This window comes from Microtus pennsylvanicus, chromosome 12, assembly GCF_037038515.1.
Source record: "Microtus pennsylvanicus isolate mMicPen1 chromosome 12, mMicPen1.hap1, whole genome shotgun sequence".
Taxonomy (NCBI): domain Eukaryota; kingdom Metazoa; phylum Chordata; class Mammalia; order Rodentia; family Cricetidae; genus Microtus; species Microtus pennsylvanicus.
The window spans coordinates 91741945-91759238 of record NC_134590.1 but is presented as its reverse complement, the minus strand read 5'-3'; the positions used below and the strand labels follow the sequence as shown (position 1 = coordinate 91759238).

The 17294-nt window shown below is 56.4% G+C and overlaps 3 protein-coding genes across 6 annotated transcripts in view; 2 read left to right on the top strand and 1 right to left on the bottom strand.

The window, feature by feature from the left end:
• Nucleotides 1-703: 703 nt before the first annotated feature.
• Nucleotides 704-5204, top strand: Dus3l (dihydrouridine synthase 3 like). 2 transcript variants are annotated; one of them, XM_075942587.1, is made up of 13 exons: nt 704-906; nt 1474-1759; nt 2290-2787; nt 3094-3135; nt 3334-3396; nt 3527-3643; nt 3800-3865; nt 3947-4057; nt 4221-4317; nt 4434-4509; nt 4616-4804; nt 4896-5024; nt 5099-5204. In XM_075942587.1, the coding sequence occupies exons 1-13, from the start codon at nt 812-814 to the stop codon at nt 5169-5171; spliced, it is 1842 nt and encodes a 613-aa protein (XP_075798702.1). In that variant the 5' UTR covers nt 704-811; the 3' UTR covers nt 5172-5204. The 2 variants fall into 2 exon arrangements, with proteins under 2 accessions (XP_075798702.1, XP_075798701.1); XM_075942586.1 differs by having other exon boundaries at nt 3244-3396.
• A 24-nt stretch (nt 5205-5228) lies between these two features.
• Nucleotides 5229-7323, top strand: Prr22 (proline rich 22). 2 transcript variants are annotated; one of them, XM_075942589.1, is made up of 3 exons: nt 5229-5347; nt 5815-5877; nt 6226-7323. In XM_075942589.1, exons 1-3 carry the CDS (start codon nt 5296-5298, stop codon nt 7305-7307), a joined length of 1197 nt encoding a protein of 398 aa, XP_075798704.1. In that variant the 5' UTR covers nt 5229-5295; the 3' UTR covers nt 7308-7323. The 2 variants fall into 2 exon arrangements, with proteins under 2 accessions (XP_075798704.1, XP_075798703.1); XM_075942588.1 differs by lacking the exon at nt 5229-5347 and adding an exon at nt 5528-5734.
• Nucleotides 7324-11276: 3953 nt separating this feature from the next.
• Rfx2 (regulatory factor X2) overlaps nt 11277-17294 on the bottom strand; it is a 65879-nt gene continuing 59861 nt past the window's right edge. The window contains exons 16-18 of one of the 2 annotated variants that reach the window (XM_075942584.1): nt 14066-14219; nt 13688-13730; nt 11277-12404 (exon numbers count right to left, since the gene is read on the bottom strand). In XM_075942584.1, coding sequence (XP_075798699.1) covers nt 12292-12404; nt 13688-13730; nt 14066-14219 — 310 coding nt within the window. In that variant the 3' untranslated portion in view covers nt 11277-12291. The remainder of the gene's footprint in view (nt 12405-13687; nt 13731-14065; nt 14220-17294) is intronic. The other variant, XM_075942585.1, reaches the window with a different exon arrangement.

Sequence of the window (17294 nt, the reverse complement as noted above, 5' to 3'; positions counted from 1 at the left end):
CTTCAGTTTCCCCCACTGCGTCCTCGTCGCAATCCAAGGGACACTACAAGGAGCCCCAGCCTTTCCAAGCGCATCGTGTTATCCCCACGTCGTCCTGCAGGGAGAGGCAGAGAGCAACAGGCCACCACCGAGGTCTCAGGCTTATTAATGCCTTTCTCTCTCTGGGCCTGTTTCCCCTTGTGTCTGTTTCGTGCGTTGAGGGCCAGCCTGGGCTACAGAGTGAGATCCCCTGACTCCAAGAATTAAATGAATATACCTATTGATTTGTTGGACTTGGCTTCGGTTTTTGAGACGTGTAGCTCAGGCTGGTCTCGAACACTACCAAACCCGGGATGACCTTTGAACTCCCGATCCTGCTGCCTCCACCCCCTCCCCCAGGTATCCGGATGGGGTGGGCACAGGGCCTCGTGCGCAGTGGGCTCCATCCCGAGATCAGTGGGAAGGAGCGCCTGCTGCAGCCCGCGCGGGAGAGCTGAGAAGCCCACCATACACACGTGACACAGGGGGGAAAGGAAAGGCGATAGTGGCGCCCGTCTTTACTCCCAATACTCCGGGGACAGAGGCAGGAGGATATCTGAGAGTTCGAGGTCCACCTGTGATCGGTGTGCGAACCCCGCGGGAACCCTCGGACACTTCCGGTTCCTGCTCGAGCCAACGAGCCGAGGCCCCGCCCCCTGGACGGCCTGCGCACGCGCCCCTTAGCGCCATTGGTGCGGTCTGAGCATGCGCACTCCGCTCGGTAGGCTTTGGCGGACACGCGCGACCCGGAAGACTTTCGTGCCACACTCCAGAGCTGCCGTAAGGGGCGTCGATGGCGGAGAATGCAGAAGCGGCAGCCGAGAGAGGTGGTGGCGGTGACTCCGGAGTTGGCGCGTGCGAACGGGGCGTAGCGCCCATTAAAGCTCAGTGAGTCACTGGTGCGGGACGGCGAAGCTGATGGGGCCATCCCGGCGTCCTTAGCGCGGCGAACGCGGTGCATGCCGGGAGGTGTGGCGGCCCCACTGTTTCAACAGAGAGTACACGTTGGCTGTCACACGCCTTAGAGACGGCTGTGCTCGTGCGCAGTGTGAGGACGCAGACTCGAGGCCGCGGTGCATGCTGGGGCTTGTAGTTTCTGGGCGCGGGCCAAAAAAATGAGGCGCTGCATTGCCACTTCCCGATGCGGTTATAGACTGCGTCTCTGTAAGCGGGCCGAAAGGCTACCTGGGAAGCGTGGCAGCTCGAGTCTAACGGCCAAGCGTTCTGGGACTTGTAGTTTCTCTGTAGTCTAACGTGCTGGTGTTTATGCATTACAACCTGTAATAGTGCAATTCTCTGAACAGAGACACAAATAGGTGTCCCTCAGTCGCTGGGGTGCCCCAGTGTGAGAGTTGACCTAAGCAGCGAGCCTCTGGTCTATAGAAGTGTGTGAGCGAGGACATTGGTCGCCAGGCCCCTTTCCCTATGCCAACCAAACCTCTCCCTCTCTGGCAGGTACCGCACCACCAAGGAACAGTTCCACCAATACCTGGACGCAGACAAGCCGGAGGATGTGTGCCAGGAAACGCGCGCCGGAGTCCCTGATGGCAGTGACCCAGCCGAGCCCAAGGCCAAGAGGATACGCCTGGAAGATGGGCAGGAGAACGGGAAGACAGAGGAGGCCCCTGAGCCTCCCGAGCAACGACAGGTGCCCAAGAGGGCCCGAGGCCAAAACAAAAGCCGGCCCCACGTGAAGCCAACGCACTATGACAAGGAGCGTCTTTGCCCGTCCCTCCTCCAGGTGAGAGGGGGTCTGAGGGTGCACTATGGGCCTGTCATCTCAAAGCCTGCTGCCGCTGTGCTGGGACATGCACACAGGCCCTTGGCTTCTCGCCTTCTCGCGGGGGCAGAGTGTTGCCTTCAGGAACTTCTGCCCTTAGCCTGCTCGCTGCCACGCTGGCATCTGAGGCCACACTGGCCTTTTTGTGTCTTCTGTGGCCCATTTTGGTCTGATGAATCTGTTTCAAGTTTACCATGATGCTGTTTCTAAAGAGACCTAAAACTTACCTGTCCTTTAAAGAGGGCTTTGGCCACCCTGGTACCCGAGTTACAGGCTGTTGTGAGTTGCCACACGGTGTGGGAATCAAACCCGGTCGTGTGCAAGAGCAGCCGGGGCTCTTGGTCACTGCTGAGCCGATGTGATCTCCAGCTCACGTGAGCCTGACACGGTTCCAGCTTTAGAGCTGGTGACACAGGCACGCTAGGGTTGCTCACACACAACCACCCTGGCCACTTTCTCCTCTCCCGGCCCCTCCCTCATGTCCCTCACAGGAGTCGGCCTCGTGTGCCTTTGGTGACCGGTGCCGCTTCCTACACGATGTGGAGCGCTATCTGGAGACCAAGCCAGCGGACCTGGGCCCCCGCTGTGTGCTCTTCGACACCTTCGGCCGGTGCCCCTACAGCGTGACCTGTCGCTTTGCTGGGGCACACCTTGGGCCCGAGGGCCAGAACCTGGTGCAAGAGGAGGTAGTGGCCCGCTGTGCGGACCTCCCGCCAGTGCGCAATGGCCTCAACAGGGCCCTGCAGCAGCAGCTGAGGAAGCGCCAAGTGTGCTTCGAGCGGGCGGAGCAGGCTCTGCGCCGCCTCACCCAGGGCCCCATGCCCATCCCTGAGACCTCTGTAGCCACGGTTACCCCGGAGCAGAACAGTTGCCATGCCCCGCTGGACACTGCGGGAGGGGCCAGCACCCCGCATGGCAGCCCTGTGTCCACCTGTGGCCCCTTGACGGACGAGGACGTCATTCGGCTGCGACCCTGTGAGAAGAAGCGGGTAAGGATGCCAGCATGGGAGCTGGATTGTCCATAATCCTGTCTTTGGACGGAACCTGAGGGGTGAAGGGAACAGCATGGAAGGCTCCTGAAGGGAGGCCATTGAGACTGGGGTTTTAAAGGTTGAATAGAGCCCTCCAGTATAGGAGCCTGGGCGCTGGCGAACTTGTCTCCTGAGAGACACGGACATGGTGTGCACAGAGGGAACAGTAGCAGGAGGCCCGGGTGTGGAGGGAGCATCGTTGTGGACGGCGGGGAGGGGGAGGAGGGGAGGCCTGACTCCAACAGACGCTCTCCTCCCCTCCAGCTGGACATTAGCGGGAAGCTGTACCTTGCTCCGCTCACCACGGTAGGAGGTGGCTATGGGGGGCGGCTCAGGGGTTTTCTGGGCATTGCCGGTGGCTGGTGTCCTGGCTTTGCTGACTTCTGAGGCCTGAGCCTGCCCCTGTCCTGGCAGTGTGGGAACCTACCCTTTCGCCGCATCTGCAAGCGCTTCGGTGCGGATGTGACCTGCGGTGAGATGGCCGTGTGCACGAACCTCTTGCAGGGACAGATGTCCGAGTGGGCCTTGCTCAAGCGCCACCCCTGTGAGGACATCTTTGGAGTACAAGTCAGTGTTTGCCCTGAGGGAGGTTGGAAGGCGCTGGAATGTTGGAAAACAATGCCTCCCCATTCTGGTGTCCATGGGCTGCGTGCTGACCCTAGTGGGCTGGTCACTAACTACACTTTGCCTGGGGCAGCTGGAGGGCGCCTTCCCCGACACCATGACCAAATGTGCTGAGCTCCTGAACCGCACCATTGACGTGGACTTTGTGGACATCAATGTGGGCTGCCCCATCGACCTTGTCTACAAGAAGGTGATGAGCCGGGGAGGGTGTGGCCCGAGCCGAGGACCCTGTCCTCCTGGACGTGGAGCACATTGAGCCAGATGGCAGGCGATTCAGCTATGTACAGGTGCCCATCGGGAGAGTCTGCGTTTCTCAGGGAGTCACCAGGGTGTCCGTGTCCCACAGGGTGGCGGCTGTGCACTCATGAATCGTTCGGCCAAGTTCCAGCAGATCGTGCGGGGCGTGAACGAGGTAACCTGGGCTCTTGGGATGTGCCCCTCCTCCCCCCCACAGGGTCCTGCCGCGTGCTCCCCCTCTGCCCTGTGCCCACAGGTGCTGGATGTGCCTTTGACTGTGAAGATGCGCACAGGTGTCCAGGAGCGTGTGAGCCTAGCGCACCGTCTGCTGCCTGAGCTGCGGGACTGGGGTGTCGCACTGGTCACGGTGGGTGTCAGGGGCAGTGTGGTCCTGTTTTGGAGTCACTATGGCTCTCCTGGTCCCTTGCTCTCTGTCTCTCTTTGGTTCCTCGCTGTCTCCCTTGCGCCCCCCCCCCACTCCACCCTTGGCCCCTCCACCTTCCCTCCTCATCACGGCACCTCCCTCCTAGCTCCATGGCCGCTCCCGGGAGCAGCGCTACACCAGGCTGGCTGACTGGCCCTACATCGAGCAGTGCGCCAAGGTGGCCAGCCCCATGCCCCTGTTCGGTAGGTGCCCAGAGCTTCCGGGGCTACTCACCCTGCTGTGTCTCTCAGCTAGAAAGACGGGGGGACATTGGGTCCCTGGGAAATCCCACTGCCAAGACCCCACTCTGTCTCTTAAGGAAATGGAGATATCCTTTCGTTCGAGGACGCCAACTGTGCCATGCAGACAGGGGTCGCAGGGGTCATGATCGCCCGGTGAGTGACAGCAAGTTTCTACACCTGGGGCTGCTGGGTGGACGAGGCGGGTGCTGAGGTGGCTGGCAGGAGGCAGCGGGTCCCCACTGACCGCGTCCCTTCTCAGTGGCGCCTTGCTCAAGCCCTGGCTGTTCACGGAGATAAAGGAACAGAGGCACTGGGACATTTCGTCCTCTGAGCGCCTGGACATCCTGAGGGACTTCACACACTATGGCCTGGAACACTGGGGCTCCGACACGCAAGGAGTGGAGCGGACCCGGCGCTTCCTTCTCGAGTGGCTGTCCTTCCTTTGCAGGTGGGCATCAGCCAGGGAGCGGGCTCAGGCTGGGGGTTATGGGCTCAGGCCTTCCTGGCCTATGGCCTCCTCTGTCCTCCCTGGTCCGCAGGTATGTGCCCGTGGGCCTGCTGGAGCGACTCCCACAGAGGATCAATGAGAGGCCACCCTACTACCTAGGCCGTGACCACCTAGAGACACTCATGGCCAGCCAACAGGCTGCTGACTGGATTCGCATCAGGTACCCACTGGCCAGGGTTCTGCGGGGTGATGCTAGGAGGCCCGGACCTGACCTGTCTGTCACCCTCCTCACAGTGAGATGCTGCTTGGACCAGTCCCACCTGGCTTCGCCTTCCTGCCCAAACACAAAGCCAACGCCTACAAGTAGCCAACTGAGACAATAAATTTTATTCTTCTACAACTTGTTTTTCTGTATTGTGTTTTTGAGATAAAGCTTCGAGTTTCCTGGGGTGGCCTTGAACTCCTGGAACCCTGGGCAGGCACCCGCCACCATGCTCAGCTTTCTTTACATGTCTGAGGCAGCGTCCTTCCCTCTTCCTGCAGGTCTCCGTTTGCCCTGTTTCCTGACTCCTGGTTATCCTGTTCTGCTGGCCAGTGCCCTTGTAGTTGTGAATTGGGGTGACCTGGCCCAGGGTGTGTCTGCCCAGGGAGTGGAGGGAGTCACCGTCCTGTCCACCCCCACCCTGGAACCTGGGTGGTGTGCCCACCCTGACCTGGAACCCTCCACTTAGCAACAAGGCAAACAGAACCCAGTGGGACTCTGTCCCCAAGGTGCCTCTGCTGCCACCCGGCGCCCCCCGGGGTGGCCTGTCTCCCCCATGCAGCAACCCAAAACCCTTTACCCCCCATCCATACCCCAGGAAGGCTTCGGCCCACGGGGCCTGGAGGGCACTGAGGTGCCAGCTGTCCCTGAACCCCTTCCCACCATAGGTATGATGGTAGTGGTGGGCGGGGCATTGATGGCCCTGGGGCCCGTCTCCGTCCCACCCACCGGCTGCTTTTGTTCACAGGCAGCGCCAGCTTGCTCTATCAGACTCCCGCAGACCAGGATGCGCTTTCAGGGCCTCCAGCAGGTACTGGCCAGCGCCCTGACCTTGGGCCGCCTCTGTACCCCAGACATCCCCCCCATACTAACCCCTGTGACACTAGAGACCAGGCCGAAGCTTGCCTTGGTGACAACAGCTGCACCTAGGTAAGGCTTTCCGCAAGGCCTAGCCACTCACAAGTTCAGGTCGCGGGTCCCCTAAGAATAGAAGTCACCCCAACAGTTCCAGAGTGTCGTGCCCCCACAAGTCCCCAGATGACTACTGATCAAAGCCAGTATATATGCAAGGCACTTTCGAGGTGAGGGCTATGTCCTCTGTGCCCCCATGCCATGGCCTGGTTTCCCCATGGACACTCAGGGTGTCTACCACCTACAGGTTTCCAGATGGCTCCCTGTGGCTGCTTCTTCGACCCTCGCATCTACCGGATCGAGTGGGCCCCCTCTGACTTCGGCCAGTCATCTCTGTACAAGGTGGCGGTGGCTGGGGGTCCCACCTTGTCTGGCGGCTACGTGCTGGAGGCCCCATCCTACCTCAAGGCCCCAGGGCCTCCGCCTCCTCTCTACCCCCACTACCAGCCGGCTCCTGGCGGGCCGCAGTACCTCACACACTACCTTCCACCTGAGGAGCCTGGTCCCGAGGCACTGGGCTTTGTGGGGGACGGAGGGCCCCTCAATTTCATGGAGATGCTTAGAGACGGCCTGGCACCCCTCCCAGCTCCCAAAGAGACTAAGCCGTCTTCCTTGCTCATCACTGTCCCCACAGCACCCGGCCTGCCACCTGGGCCCTATGGCCATCTCAGTGGCCATGCCAGTCAGTTCCCAGGGCCCCAGGTGACCGTGAGGCCCATTGAAGCCCCCAGGGAGCTGCAGGGCAATGCTGTGGCCAGGCCGGGTCTGCAGTTCCCTCCTGGGCCTGTGGAGCCCAAGGTGGTCGGGACGAAGGATGTCACCCCAGTGGGCTCGGGTGAGACCATGCCTCCCGAGGTGGCCCGAGCGTTCTTCCTTCCGGACAAGGTCCTTCTAGAAGATGCCATGAAACTTTTCGATTGTCTCCCTGGTGGCACTGAGCCAGAGGCAGCCCTGCGCAGGGGCTCTGGGCCTGGCCCACGAGACAGTGGTGGCGGTGGGGATGATTGCTCAGCTGACATCCGCTCCCTGCACCTGCCGGATGAGCTACTGTCCTTCGACTATGGCGTCCCTGAGGTCTTGGATACCGTGGCGAGTGTGGATTATGTTTTCAGCTTCAAGGCCCTAGATGATGAGCCGCTGCCCCATGTGGGGGTCCCTGTCACTGACGTGGCCCCCGGCCTGCAGTCTGATCAGTTGGGGAAGAAGACTACCGCATCCACCAAGAAAGGGAAACCAGGTGGCAGACACAGGCAGACCGTGGGCCTGGCTGGACCCGCTGGCCCTGCTGCCACAGGACCCAGGCTGGACCCGGGAGCTGCCCCCAATTAAAGCGATTTGATCTCTGCTGTGTGTGCTGCTCAGACTGCACGGCGAGGCCAGGAGGACCTGGCAGTTGCCAGACGCCTTCGGAGTTCAGCCAGGAACCTCAGGTCAGGGTTGACCCTGAACTCTTACCCTACATTCAGGAGGCTGGGACAGGGGAGATGGAGGTCATTCGGGGCCACAAAGGACAGCCCAGTCTAAAAGAAATGAGGACATAGGGGTTGGACTGTACCTCAGTAGGGTGGGGTGTTGGGGTTCAGTTGGTAAAGTACTTAGGGCTCAGTAGCTTGGGCTCAGTTGCTACACACAGGCCCTGGACTCCACCCACAGTGTTACATGAAGCACTCGTGGTGGTTCACGGCTGTAACCCTAGTGCTGCGGAGGTGTCCCTTGTATGTTCCCTTGGTAGTCCAGAGAGCGGTGGACACCTGCCCAGAGCCACACAGTGCGCAAGGGAGGTCCTGGAAGGTGGCTCTCCCCCACTCCCGCCAGCTGTCCACACCTCGTGTCCCCATGAGGGATCACGGGGAGGTTACTGCTGCTATTTGGGGCTATGGAGTATCTGGGGAGCTGGGTTCAACCTCGGTGTGATTGCTGATATCCGTGTCATGGGGGACATGACTGCCAGAGCCACTGGCTTGTTTGTGGGGCAGGCATAGGCTGTGGGAGAGGGTGCCGCGCTGTGGGAGCTTTTCCCAAAAAGCTGAGGGTGCCAGAAGAGTGTCTGTCTCCAGGGATCCCCAGACCAGACCTGTGTGAAGGTGGAGAGAGCCAGCTCTACAGAGCAGTCCTCTGACTCCATACCCCCTGTTCTGTTGCGCTCAAGCCCGAGACCGCTGTCCCACATGGCTGTCATTCTCTCTTAAGATAGGGTCTCAGTGTGTAGCCCTGGCTTGGCCTGGAATTTACAGGGATTGGACTCCCCAAGGCATGTGCCACCATGCCCAGTTTGTTTTTCCTTTTTCAGACAGGTCTCTTGTAGCCCAGACTGGCCTCAGACCTCCGGAGTTGAGAATGACCTTGAACTCCTAATCTTTCTGCCTCTACCTGTGGAGTGCTGGGTTGACAGGTCCTGTGCCTGAGCTCCGGAGATCCTGGGTATGGGCAAACGTTCTGCCCGCTGAGCAGCCCACCTTAATTCCGCTGTGAAGAGAGACTGCCATCTCCTGGCACCTCCCTGCCTCCAGTGCTGGCTAAGCACAGGGGTGACGGGATTGGGAGATATGGCTGTTTGACTGTAGAGCAATGGCACACAAGAGCTGGGAATCCTGGGTGGGGAACACCGTAAGGCATGGAAGTGCTCCTCATTGGGCTGGGGGACCCCCAGGAAGCTCCCCCAATGAAGTGCCAGTTGAGATAAATTATGAAGGGGCTGGGGTGCAGTGGGGAGACCTTTGACTGGCAGGCACCCCCCAGCACCACAGAGCTAAGTGGGAGCAGGAGGTCAGGAACTCAAGGAAATCTGCAGCTTCAAGACCAGCACACGGGAGGCAGGGGCTGGTGGCGCTCTGGGAGTTTGAGGCCAGCCTGAGCTACATAGTTCCAGCTACATAGTGAGTCCCTCTCTTTGAAGATAAAAGCTGCAGCCAGATGATTCCAGCACCACAGGGATGGAGATAGTGCCGGTGGGAGTGGGGCTCGGTGGGCATCACCTACTTCCAGTTTCAGCCAGAGACCTCCTCCAACATCCTCCTGTGCCTTCCACATCACACACCATTTGGGGCCGATTAGTGCTCTAAACTCCCCGTGAGCTTGCCCCAGAAAACAGGAAGGGGAGACACTCTGCTGAAGGGCGATGCCCAGCTGCTGGTCCTTTGAGTGTCTGAAAGGCAATGCCACACCCGTGCCACCCCACCCCTTCCCCCACTCCAAGAATCCCCGGCATTTCTTTTTTTTTTGTTTTTTTTGTTTTTCGAGACAGGGTTTCTCTGTGGCTTTGGAGCCTGTCCTGGAACTATCTCTTGTAGATCAGGCTGGTCTCGAACTCACAGAGATCCGCCTGCCTCTGCCTCCCGAGTGCTGGGATTAAAGGCGTGCGCCACCACCACCCGGCATCTGGCATTTCTGAATTTCTGTGTGCTGCTGCTGAGAGCCAGGTGCTGGCAAGCCCAGCTTTCCTGAGAGTGGATACCGCTATCCCTAAAGGGGGTGGGGGTGGGGCAGGGCCTGGAGTGGGACCCAGGGATGGAGACACACACCAACCAGAGATGGGAGGAGAACCAGGGGCAAGGGCATGCTTCAGGAAAAGAATGTTTCCCTGGGAGTGCACATCTTGTTTATTAACAAGTTTTTTTTCTTTTTTCCCCCCTTCGAGACGGGGTTTCTCTGTAGCCTTGGAGCCTGTGCTGAAACTAGCTGTTGTAGACCAGGCTGGCCTCGAACTCACAGAGATTCGCCTGCCTCTGCCTCCTGAGTAAAGCTGCCTTTGTCACGGTGTCTCCGAGTGACCACACAGTGACTAAGACACAGAAGGGCCAGGCTTCCATCTTATCCCTACCAAGGGACTTCCGTCTAGAGGCCCAAGGTGGCTGTTGGTGTTCCAGCCATCGTATCTTCATTCCAGTGAGCCCGTCCTTCTTGGGACAGCATGGAAATGGTGTGCAGCCTGCTGTGCTCACAGGGCCTCCCAGAGGCTTTCTGTATGAGGTCCCAGCACCCTCAGTCTTGCCAGTGTCCCTGCCTGGGACCTGATGGGTCGTGGACCCCAGTGTGACCCTGTCTCAGAAGCCTCCATTCCCTTACCGCTCACAGAGCACGCCTGACTCTGAGGGAGGCTGGGGGCCGCTCTCCTCAGGCCACATCGAGTTTCTGACTTGGCTTTGCCGCTTCAGTGGGAGACGAGGATGGTCTGAGCCTGTTCCCCAGGAGGAATGAAGGGCTGTTTGGGTTCCTGCTGGACAGTTTGGAGAGTTCTGGTGTGAATTGGGCTGGTGAGATGGCTCAGTGGTTAAGGGTGCTTGCTGCCAGGCCAGATGACCTAAGTTCAATTCCTGAGACCCACATGAGGATGAGAGACTGACTCCCGAAAACTATCCTTGAACCTTCACACACTGCACACACAACGCACATGCGCACACACTAAGTGTGAAGCAGGCTTCAGCCAGCTGAGAGCCCAGAGGCCACCATGCCTTCCTGCATGCCTGGCTGCATTCCGTGAGCCACATCAAACCCAGCCTTCGGTCACTTTTGCTGGTTGGTTTTGTCACAGCAGCCAGAGAAGGGACTAAGATGTCACCTCTGTCCCCACTGGGGATTCCCCAGGGCTCCCTTCCTGGACTAGAGGGTCTGGGCTGGCTGAAGCATGCTGTCTCAGATGTGTGGACCTGGCCCCTGAGCAGCGGTTTGGGGGTCATGTGTCTACCTTCCTGGGGTGTCCTGTAAGGAACAGGGGCCACCCCAGGAGCCTATTCTAAGTTCCACCCTGAAAAGCTCTCCATGGACAGAGCCACTTCTGGGATACATATTCACCCCAAATTCCTACCTAGGAGAGCCGACATTTGAGCCCACCACAGCACAGACAAAGCCCTAAGAGGTTCCTGTCTGGTGCTGGGGACAAGAGCGTGCATTTATTCTGTTGTGTCTGGAAGGGCCACCCCATGCAAGCTTGTGTCCTGCTGTCACCAGCTCGGGGCTGACCTTGCTAGGGTCACCAGCCTGTCACTCCTGGAAGCAAGAGACCCAGTGGTCAAAGGGCTCGGCCTCCTCTCTCTGGCGAGCCAGCTGGCCAGTGCAGGGGGCTGGTTGCCCAAAGCAAGGTGTTTTGGGGGTACCTACATGATCCCCTGAGACTGGAGCACAGGTGACCCACCTACCCGACAAAGGACAACACAGTGCAGGGCAAAACACCGGTGTGTATTGGTTTCCACAAGAGGGCGGGCCTGGCCAGCACCATGTCCCCAGGATACTGTCCTTGAGAGCCACTCTGAAGGCTCCACGTGACCGGCGCCGCGTGAATGAAGACAGACAGACTCTGGGTGTGTTGTAATGGACACATTCACAAGAACTTTCCAAGAACAATTACGGCACAAAACTATTGGGGAAACATTTTTTTCAAAAAGAGGAAAACTATCGTATTTCATGAGGCGCTTCCTAGGTTGTGGGAGGAGCTTGTGTTTGGGGCAGAATTCCCATCCTGGCAATGTGGTGAGGTGGCACGGCCCTGTGCTGGGCGTCTAGAACTCAGGGCCCACACAGCCTTGGTGAGCATTCGTCCCCAGAGATTTTGGGGTCTGGGGTTGAGAAGGGGTCAGCCACAGGCCAGAGAAGGCATCATAACTTGTTTGGGGTGTTGTCTGGAAGACTTCAGGGACCCAGGCACTGTGGTGTACACAGGTTGTAGGATGCTGCTGGGAGGTGTGGACATGGTGCTGACCACTGCGGCCAATTGGGCAAACCCAGCCTAGACCCGGCCCTGGGCTAGTATGGTGTCGACCTTGAACTGGACAGCTTGACAGGCTGACACAGGTGGGCCAAACACGGAGCCTGTTTTCTTCTTGGACTTGGACCTGTCCAGGGTAAGACAGGATGTCTTAGCATCTGTGACCCATCTAGGGCCAGGGCCTGTACCTGAGGCCTCGCCTGTCCACGAGAGGCCATGAGGTGCACGGAACAGAGCACGGGGTCAGTGCCCAGTGAGGGTTAGGTTTTCTTTGAAATGGTGGTCTAAGTTGAGAGCAGCTGAGTGGAAAAGCCATGGGGGTGGCTGGGTCTATTCAGAGGGATATGCCTCACAACTTGTACATGGAGCAGGGAAGGTGCTGGGACAAGGGACAGATGGGTCCCTGTATCTCCTGGGGATACCTTAGCAGGGTGTGGGCAGCTTGAGCGGCCACCAGCATTCCCCACAGTCTCTGGCCTCTGGGGTGGGCACCGTGGGTCACAGTAAACATGGCATTGTCTAAGAGGCACTAGTGTGAGAGGCTGAGAGTCCAGATCCCTGGAGGGCTAGGCGACGCCTTCCGGAAGCGCGTGGAAGGCGCCAGGGAAGGGGCTAGATGCCCTGCAGTGGGTGATTGGCGTCACTCCGTTCCCGTTTCACCAGAGGTTCGCCCAGGCTGCGGCCATCCACATTTGCCTCACTGCTGCGTCCATCCCCAATGTCCTCTGCAGGGGTGAGGGGACAGAAGGGACAGTGAGAACATAGTGGCCTGTAAGACTTCCCACCTACCCCCACATCCTGCCTGACCATGCGGGGGCACCCCACATCCTGCCTGACCATGCGGGTGCACCCCACGTCCTGCCTGACCATGCGGGTGCACCCCACGTCCTGCCTGACCATGCGGGTGCACCTCACGTCCTGCCTGACCATCCGGGGGCACCCCACGTCCTGCCTGACCATGCGGGTGCACCCCACGTCCTGCCTGACCATGCGGGTGCACCTCACGTCCTGCCTGACCATCCGGGGGCACCCCACGTCCTGCCTGACCATGCGGGTGCACCCCACGTCCTGCCTGACCATGCGGGTGCACCCCACGTAATGCCTGACCATGCGGGTGCACCCCACGTAATGCCTGACCATGCGGGTGCACCCCACGTCCTGCCTGACCATGCGGGTGCACCTCACGTCCTGCCTGACCATCCGGGGGCACCCCACGTCCTGCCTGACCATGCGGGTGCACCCCACGTCCTGCCTGACCATGCGGGTGCACCCCACGTAATGCCTGACCATGCGGGTGCACCCCACGTAATGCCTGACCATGCGGGTGCACCCCACGTCCTGCCTGACCATGCGGGTGCACCTCACGTCCTGCCTGACCATGCGGGGGCACCCCACGTCCTGCCTGACCATGCGGGTGCACCCCACGTCCTGCCTGACCATGCGGGTGCACCTCACGTCCTGCCTGACCATGCGGGGGCACCCCACGTCCTGCCTGACCATGCGGGTGCACCCCACGTCCTGCCTGACCATGCGGGTGCACCCCACGTAATGCCTGACCATGCGGGTGCACCCCACGTCCTGCCTGACCATCCGGGTGCACCCCACATCCTGCCTGACCATCCGGGGGCACCCCACATCCTGCCTGACCATCCGGGGGCACCCCACGTAATGCCTGACCATGCGGGTGCACCCCACGTAATGCCTGACCATCCAGGTGCACCCCACATCCTGCCTGACCACCCGCGTGCACCCCCACGTCCTGCCTGACCATCTAGGCGCACCAGGGTCTCCTGTGGCCACTAGCCTGGGGTGCTACCCAGTCTGGCCAGCAATGAACTCTTCTCACACCCCATTGAGCTATTACAGGGTGTCACAGGGGCCACAGCAAATGGCCAGGATTCCCATCACCTGCACTCCAGCTCCTGGGGTCCCCAACCCACCCCAGAGGCTGTCACAGTTGCTCTGCTCATAGTCACGTGCAAGGGAGCAAGCCAGGACACACACCCACCTTTGTCCAGCAGGGTCAGCGACAGGGAGGCCAGATCATTGAACTGTAAGAGAAGGGAGGGGCCTGAGATGTCAGTCAACCCCCTGTGACATAGCCAGAGCTGCCTCTGCCGGGTCCTGGGGGTGACTCGAGACTACTGGGCAGAGTGACACAGTGTTCTTGGGGGTCCTGATGCCGGCCTGAACAAATTACAAGCATGGCTTCATTTCTTTGCCTTTAGACTAAGTGTGTGTGTGTGCAATACCTACAGAGGCCAGAAGAGGATGCTGGATCCCCGGGAGATGGAGTTATAGACAGGCATGAGCTACTTTGTGGCGAATTCCAGGGGCTTTGCGAGACCTGAGCCAGCGTGAGGGTGTCTGGTTGGATCTGTCTCACCTCGCCCATGACAGCAATGGGCGTCTCCCCAGTGGCCTGAGCCACACGGTGCTCCACCAGGTAGAACATGTACTCATCATACAGCAGCCGGATGAGGTGGAAGGAGCCAAAGCTGGCGGCACTGCGAAGGGTCAGGTCCCGGATCACCATGGAGCTGGGGGCAGAGACAGAGAAAGCTCTGAGCCTGGAGCCAAGCACTGTAAAGACGGCCCCAGGAGGTCTCAAGGTCCCCAGGACAACCTCCACAGGCGGGGGATGCCTGCCCACCCCCAAAAACACACAGGGAAGGAGGGGGACACGGGTGGGTAGAAGGCAGCAACCCCAGTGCTTCACTGTCACCTTTCTGCTTTGTTTTTAACTTTTTAAAAAAATATATTTACGTCGGGCGGTGGTGGCGCACACTTTAATCCCAGCACTCGGGAGGCAGAGGCAGGCGGATCTCTGTGAGTTTGAGGCCAGCCTGGTCTACAGAGCTAGTTCCGGGACAGGCTCCAAAGTCACAGAGAAACCCTGTCTCGAAAAACCAAAATAAATAAATAAATAAATAATACATTTATCTGTCTGTCTGTCTCTTTCGCTCCATAGACCAGGCAGGCTTCGAACTCACAGAGATTCTCCTGCCTCCTAAGTGCTGGGATTAAAGGCTTGCGCCACACACAGACACCTACTTTTTAAATTAATATTTATTGAGCTCTGCATTTTTCTCTGCTCCCCTCCCTGCCTCTCCCCTTCCCCCTTCATCATCCCCCAAGGTCCCCATGCTCCCAATTTCAGGAGATCTTGTCTTTTTATACTCTCTACTTCCCATATAGATTAGATCTATGTAAGTCTCTCTTAGTGTCCGCATTGTTGTCTAAGTTCTCTGGAAATGTGGTTTGTAGGCTGGCTTTCTTTACTTTATGTTTAAAAACCACTTATGAGTGAGTACATACGATAACTGTCTTTCTGTGTCTGGGTTACCTCACTCAAAATAATGTTTTCTAGCTCCATCCATTTTCCTGCCAAATTCAAGCTGTCGTTATTTTTCTCTACTGTGTAGTACTCCATTGTATAAATGTACCACATTGTTCTTATCCATTCTTTGATGGAGGGGAATTTAGGTTGTTTCCAGGTTCTGGCTATGACAAACAGCTGCTATGAACATAGTTGAGCACATGTCCTTGTGGCACGATTGAGCATCCTTTGTATACCCAAAAGTGATATTACTGAGTCTTTATTTTATTTATTTATTATGTACACAATATTTTTCCTGCGTGTATGACTAAAGAGGGCACCAACCTCATTACAGATGGTTGTGAGCCACCATGTGGTTCCTGGGAATTGAACTCAGGACCTTTGGAAGAGAAGGCAATGCTCTTAACCACTGAGCCATCTCTCCAGCTCCTGTTGCATTTGTTTAATTCTGGGTCTTGAGGAAGGTTGTTTCCTAATTTTCTGAGAAATTGCCACACTGACATCCAAAGGGGCTGTACCAGCTTGCACTCCCACCAGCAATGTAGAAGTGTTCACTTTTCCCCACAACCTCTCCAGCATAAGTTGTCATCAGTGTTTTTGATCTTGGCTATTCTTACAGGTGTAAGATGGAATCTCAGAGTTGTTTTGATTTTCACTTCTCTGATGACTAAGGATGTTGAACATTTCCTTGAGTGTCTTTCAGCCATTTTAGATTCCTCTGTTGAGAGTTCTCTATTTAGGTCTGTACTCCATTTGTTTTATTGGATTATGTGATCTATTGGTGTCCAATTTCTTGAATTTTTTGTATATTTTGGAGATCAGACCTCTGTCTGATGTGGGGTTAGTGATCTTTTCCCATTCTGTAGGCTGCCATTTTGTCTTGTTGACCATGTCCTTTGCTTTACAGAAGCTTTTCAGTTTCAGGAGGTCCCATTTATTAATTGTTTCTCTCAGTGTCTGTGCTGCTGGGGTTCTATTTTGGAAGTGGTTCCCTGTGCCAATGTGTTCAAGTGTACTTCCCACTTTCTCTTCTATAAGGTTCAGGCTTTACGTTGAGGTCTTTGATCCATTTGGACTTGAGTTCTGTGCATGGTGATAGATATGGGTCTATTTTCATTCTTCTACATATTGATATCCAGTTATGCCAGCACCATTTGTTAAATATGCTTTCTTTTTCCATTTGATATGTTTTGCTTTTTTATTAAATATCAGGTGTTTGAAGATGTGTGGATTGATATCTGGGTCTTCTATTCAATTCCATTGGTCCTCCTGTCTGTTCTTATGCCAATACCAGGCTGTTTTCAGTACTGTAGCTCTGTAGTAGAGTTTGAAGTCAGGGATTGTGATGCCTCCAGAAGTTCTTTTATTGCCCAGGATTGTTTTGGCTATCCTGGGTGTTTTGATTTTCCAAATGAAGTTGAGTACCCTTCTTTCGAGGTCTTTGAAGAATTTTGTTGGACATTGCATTGAATCTGTAAATTGATTTTGGTAAGATTGCCATTTTTACTATGTTAATTCTACCTACCCAAGAGCATGGGAGGTCTTTTCACTTTCTGGTGTCTTCTTCAAAGATTTAAAGTTCTTGTCATACAAGTCTTCCACTTGTTTGGTTAGAGTTACTCTGAGATATTTTATGCTATTTGTGGCTATTGTGAAGGGTGTTAATTCTCTGATTTCTTCCCCAGCCCTTTGATCAACTGTGTACAGGAGGGCTACTGATTTTTTTGTTAACCTCGTATCCTGCTGCATTGCTGAAAGTGTTTATAAGTTGTAGAAGTTCCTTGATAGAATTTTTGAGATCACTTATGTAAACTATCATACCATCAGCAAACAGTGAGAGTTCGACTTCTTTTCCAATTTGTATCCCCTTGATCTCCCTTTGGTGTCTTATTGCTCTAGCTAGGACCTTAAGAACTATATTGAATAGATAAGGAGAGAGTGGACAACCTGGTCTTGTTCCTGATTTCAGTGGAATCACTGGGAGTTTCTCTCCATTTAGTTTGATGTTGGTTGTTGGCTTGCTGTATATTGCCTTAATTATGTCTAGGTACGTTCCTTGTATCCCTGCTCTCTCCATGGCCTTTATCATGAAGGGATATTGTTTTTTTTTTTTTTTTTGGTTTTTCGAGACAGGGTTTCTTTTTTTTAAAAAAATATTTTTATGGTTTATTTAACTTTATTTCATGTGCATTGGTGTGAAGTGTCAGATCTTAGAGTTACAGACAGTTGTGAGCTGCCATGTGGGTGCTGGGAATTGAACCCGGGTCCTCTGGAA